This window comes from Vipera ursinii (assembly GCF_947247035.1).
Source record: "Vipera ursinii genome assembly, chromosome: 1".
Lineage (NCBI taxonomy): Eukaryota > Metazoa > Chordata > Lepidosauria > Squamata > Viperidae > Vipera > Vipera ursinii.
Window position 1 is genome coordinate 61,333,190 of NC_139512.1, and position 6,000 is coordinate 61,339,189.

General features: G+C 37.3%; 1 protein-coding gene across 1 annotated transcript in view; it reads right to left on the reverse strand.

The window, feature by feature from the left end:
* DPH6 (diphthamine biosynthesis 6) overlaps window positions 1-3,080 on the reverse strand; it is a 236,242-nt gene extending 233,162 nt beyond the window's left edge. Inside the window, exon 1 of the mRNA XM_083373895.1 lies at window positions 2,978-3,080. Coding sequence (XP_083230021.1) covers window positions 2,978-3,000 — 23 coding nt within the window. The 5' untranslated portion in view covers window positions 3,001-3,080. The remainder of the gene's footprint in view (window positions 1-2,977) is intronic.
* Window positions 3,081-6,000: the final 2,920 nt, after the last annotated feature.

Genomic DNA, 6,000 nt, shown 5'->3' on the forward strand with positions numbered 1-6,000 from the left:
TTTAGGTCAAATCAGGATGCTTTTATAATTAACTCAGTCTGCAAAACAAATTTTATATCTAGCACAGTATATGATAGCAGGTTGCTAATTTAGGAAAACAAATAATTTATCACAGTAAGTAAGAGTAGGTAAGGTAAGTACTGAAATTCATTTCATCATCTTGACTGTATTAAAAAATGCAGCACCATTCCACTTGAATGCAAATATTAAAAACAAATGCACAGCCAGAAAAAAATTTCCACAACTAAAGCATCAAGCTTTAAAAGAGTTATTGTTAAACCTTCAATGTCAGTGACTTTTCACAGGCTGAAACTAGAATGCAAATTAATGTTGTGTGGGTGCAAGACTTCCATCAGAAACAATTTAGTTACCAAGGATATCAGACAGAATGAAAAGCACTATATTCCACAGTATTTGTGAGGCACGAATGTTTGATTCTTCATAATTGCCTCATTTTGAAAAATGCTCAGTACTTTTCAGAGTATGACCGCCCTTAAAAAAAAGTGAGCATATGTAAATTTGAAAAATAAAATGGGGAAAACTACACAATTATAACTAAATTATTTCTGTTACACAAAATTTTATAGAATACACCAAACATATATTGACTCAGGGCGTTCTGAACAGAACAGTAAATTAATTGAAATGAACATTAGACAGATAATTTGTTACATTTGAGATAGTACCCCCAGGCTTTAATAATGAGATATTCCATTACTAACTTATTATTTACTTTACACATATATGTTCAAAAAGTCCTCAAACCAAAAAAGCATATTTGTGAAGGAGTAGGATATGAAGGCATTTGTGCAGTGGATGGATGCCATTACATCAATGGGCAGGTGTCCTTGAACAACAGTGAGTGCATCTATGGAAGAGGCCACAGACTGGACTTCTCCTACCCACATTTTTGAAGAAAAGGCATCTTCAGCTCTCAAGATTACAAACAGAGATAAACTGGTATCTCTAATCACCATGAATCAGTCTCAGAGTAAAGCTAAGCAATAAAAAGAGAGATTTGGCACCCCATTCCTGTATGGTTTTCTTTATCAACAAAAGGTTTGTTCTGATACTCTAAGACCTTCTCGGAAAGAGTGTGTTTGGTCCATCGACATATTGAAACCCATTTGCCTGATAAATCCATAGAACCTTTTCAAAAGTGGATGGATGGATGAGCTGAGGGAGGGAGCAACTTTATCAAGACAGGAATACAACCCAAGCTTTGCTCACTTCAGAAACCCTAATTATAATAGGCTTCACTTTTTCCTAATTTTGTTTAACATAATTCAGAACATAACTAACTGGGTAATTAAACATTACTTTCTAAAGAGAAGACTGACTTCAAGAAATAATATTCTATGCATCTTTAAAAAACCCTATAGTCTTTCCAAAAACATCATAGGAAGAGCCATGGTCCTTAGAAAAATTTTAATTCAACAATTAATAATTGTTCACGAGCTGGATGTCTTTTATTGTGAATGATTTGTTGTTTGTATGTAATTACACATGACTTAGAAGAAGTGTCATTTAGATTACAGCTCTTAACTTGACACCATTGATACACCAAAGGAGGAATTCAGCAAATGTAAAGAAATCATATGAAATAAACCTGCTAGTGAAAATCTTAATAGTACTAAGTTGATTGGTGTACAAATAAACTTTTAGCAAATCTCAAACCAGTTCATGTGACAGAATATGCCCAGTAACGTACACATTATTAATCTAATAATTTGAGAAGTCACAATTACTTGGAAAGTAAGTCATAATCATATTTACAAGTGGTCATTCCATTCACATCATACTTCTGTGCAAGTCACACACTACAGTTCTTTAAATGCAAACTGGTGGACCCATCCTATCAAAAGTGAAGCAAGGGGAGATGGGAAATGCTAAAAAAATCTAGTTCTAGCAAGTCGTTGTGCCATAACATTATTTATTTCAGCAGTCTGTTATGAGAGTTATCTCAAGAATAGTCAATGAACTTATTTTTTTTCCTTTTCCTTTTTATATAATTCATCATTAAGCTGTGCTTATGATTCACTACAGCCTTTAGAGAACAGACTTCCATATGATTTGTAGCAATTCAAAACATTTTCAAACTGTGTGCTGTTTAACTACATCTAATCTAATTATGTTTCCAAGGTGGAAAAAGTTTTAAGTAAAATTAAGAGTATTTCTATCACCAAAATAATTTAGTATGTGCATTCCTAGGCCAAGTATGTGTGTTAAGACCCTCTGTTCTTTAATTGTACATCTAGGTTTGTATTACATACTGAACCACAAAATAGCCAGTCAGGTTTTAGCTTGCAATGTGAAGCAAACTCATCCCAGTCAGTTAATTCAAGATTGAATATGCCATGATGTATATTTTTAATGAATTAATTCAATGTACCATGTTTTAATTCATTCACCATGCAAATGTAACCTAAGTACTGTATATAAATTTTAAGTGCCATCCCAGATACGTATCATTCTGAAAAGTCTATTTCAGTTTAGATTAATAGTGCTATCGTAGAATACCAGTCAGCTATCAACAGATAAACAGAGAACTGCTATGAATACTCATAAAAAGAAAAATCTTAAGACTTCCAAAATGTCACTATGCAGGCATTCTCCAGACATATGCCCTGAAGTCCTAAGTCTGGCATAGGACAAACAGTGCCCTTTAAATGTTTAGTTGTAATACAACTCGTACTTTGCAATGCTTCCCGAGTTTGACGAGACTGGACATCCGTAACTTCTGAAGTGTACCTTATCTTACATTAAAAGAGAAGCAAAACCAAGCTTGCATTTATTTCATAAAATCTCTCATACCGCTGAATGCACGCGGAGGGGTGGGGGAAAGAATCATTTGGGGCTATTTGTCACTTGCATCACTTTGTTCACACAGTAAGAGAGTCCAGCACTTCCTAGAAATCGGGAAATGCAAATATTATTCTGCTCGGGACAGCTTCCCAGCGCTAAGCAATTATGTTACCTGATTAAAGCCACCACTTTCATCCTGGATAGGTGGAGAGAAGCAGCCAGGAAAAGAACACAGGCTAAGCCAGAAGCTCCAGCCACGCACACCTACAACCTCTCCAACCCACGTGCTACCCCGGCTGATACTGTTTGAGGGTCCTTCCTTTCCCAAAAAGCCCCATCTTCTGCAGTCTGTCTCTGAAAGTGCCTGAACTAAAAAAACTAGCGCGACGCAAGCCGCCTGTTTTTTACTGAAGGCTTTTTCGCCGATATCCTTGGATGACGAACGCGGATGCTAAATGAAGAGTAGATTTAACAGCGGATTAGTGGAGAAAAAAGAGGAAAAAAAATACAGGCAATACGTTTGATAGCTAAGAAGTAGCAATACGGGGGCTTTGCATTAAGGGCAAAGCATAATGTTAGCGAATGTGTTTGTCGTTTGGTTAGTTCTTGTATTTTAATAGGTTTGTTCGGTTAAAACTTCTTAAGTGTGCTTTACTTCTTTTTCCGGTGTTTTCACGTATGTTAATTTGCGAAAGAATTCTGTAAACCTGCTTTTAATGCTAGCCAGGACCCAGATTCAGAGGGGAGCTAAGCTAAGTTTTTATTTCCTCCGTCGTCGTTGAATAGCTAGTTTGCGGACGCGGGTCGAAGAACGTGGAAGCCGGAGACGATTGGAATACTAGAACTGCACTTCCTCTTTTTATTATTTCCAGATCAATGGGAAGTTGGACTGGAATTGTGTAAAAGGACTTGGAATTCTATATTCCAATCCTTTATTCAGAGCAGGGCAATTCTCTGAAAACAGAGCAGCGTCAAATGAGTATGGAAGAAAATCCATACTCAGAAATAGACTAGAGACGATTCAGAACTGCAGAGGAACACAACTCCGAACAGGATCCTCCAATGCATGTTCATTTATATGTAAGGGTGTAGGTATGTGTGTGTGTCTAGCATGTTCATTTTTAATGTGTGCCAGTGTGCCCACAGTAAAAAAGTGACAATAAAGGTTAGCTAGCTAGCTATCCGAGAGGCAGTTGGGCAGTTCCATAGGCACTTGACTGGTCTATTCCCCTCCTTTTCCCTCTAACCAAGTAATCCAGAATGGAGGGTCTGCAATCTGTCCTATTCAAGGTAGCTGTGTACGCAGATGCTTGGTCATCCAGGTCATAGTTACCTCAAAGATGTCTTCAAAGGAAAACAATAAAGTCAGTTGCCTCATGAAAAAGCACCTTTGGGATATTCAAGGTAGCATTCTCCTTCAAGGCACAAATGGCCAGGCTTAAATTATCCTACTTCAGACACATTATGCAAAGACCCAGGTTTCTGGAGAAGGCTCCAAAGGTGGAAGGAAAGAGAAGAGACTAGCAGCAAGATAGATAGATTCTGTTATGGTGGGATGAGAGCACTTTTGGAAGACCTGGAAAGCCTGTTTAGGGATAGATCATCATGCAGAAAATCTATCTATATAGTTGTGAAGAGTAAAAGAAACTTGATGGTCTGTAATCAATAAATCTACCCTGTATTTCCTATGGTATACTTCACACACAGGTATAACTAGGGGAGATCAGCAGCCTATACATGGACACAGCCTATGTGACTATACTAATTAAAAACTCTTCACATATATAAGGCATTTCTGTCCCACTAGGTAGACTAGAAAATCCACAGGAAGACTAGGACTATCTTGTGGGGTATTGGCTATAATAACAGAAACATACAAGGCTGAATCTTTCAAAACTTACAAGCAAAATCTTACAAACCTTCTTCCTTTTTACAATTCTGGGAGGCATCTGCCTAAATATCTCATTTTGCTGGACTTAAAAAAAGACCTTTAGTTCCTTTTGCCTAGAATCTAGATAATGGTTCCTGTATATCTTCCCCCAGCTCATCTTCTTTACTCTCTATAGGAGAACAAATATGAGTAGACACATGCACACAGAAAAACAACACATATGCACATATGCAGCAACCAAATGTGACAGGTCCAGACTCCAATGGATAGTTAGGACTGCAGAAAGAACAATTGCAACCAGCCTGGCTTTCATAAGAGACCTGTATATTGTGCAGGTCAGAAGAAGGGCTGAGAAAATATCTACAGAGACCTCACATCCTGGACATAAACTGTTTCAACGCCTCCCCTCAGGATGCTGCTATAGGGCATTATGTGCCCAAACAGCTAGACACAGAGACAATTTCCTGAATGACATCACTCTGCTGAACACCTAATTCTCACAGTACTGTAATATCTATGTACATTTATTCATATTGTATGACTGTAGCATTATTATCCTTAACTTCTTTACTACCCCCCTTATTAGTATGATGATAATGATGATTTTGTTGCTTTGTGTGTACACAGAGTGAGTGTGCCGGAGACAAATTCCTTGTGTGTCACACTTGGCCAAATAAAGTATTCTATTCGTTTCTCTTTGGATAGATGCATGCAAGAAATGTGCATGTACATAGCACATGTAGTTTCTGGGGAAGAAATGCGTAACACATTATTTGGTTACACAGAATAAAATACAGATGCCTCTATGGCTCCTCCTGATTAAAAAAAATCCAGTACACCCTCTGCGCTTTCCTTATCTTGATTTTAATAAATGAATCCTATGTAAAAACACTGAAATTAAAAGAATACTGTATCTTTGGATAAAATCTCACTGATTTCAATAAATGGTTTTTGTTGTTGATGTTATTCTGGGGACAGTTCCCAGTAATCATTTTGGGTGATGTTTTCTATGTTTGAGTATACATCTGCTCATTTGTAATGCAAGTGGCAGAGATCAAGGTGGAGAAGGCTGCCATATCTGTTTACACAAACATTTTCTGGTGCTGTATGGATAAAAGCTTTACTGTACTTTCTAATTAGCATTGCAGTGTTAAATATGTTAACAGTTATATGCTACCAGGGAAGTCTGCATGAAGAGTTAAAAGATGAAATGGCCACAGCACAATTAAACATCCTGTTATCTTTTTCATTTGTTCCTTGCCCCAGTCCCCAAACGAAATCCCTGGTGCTAGCATTGCAAACAA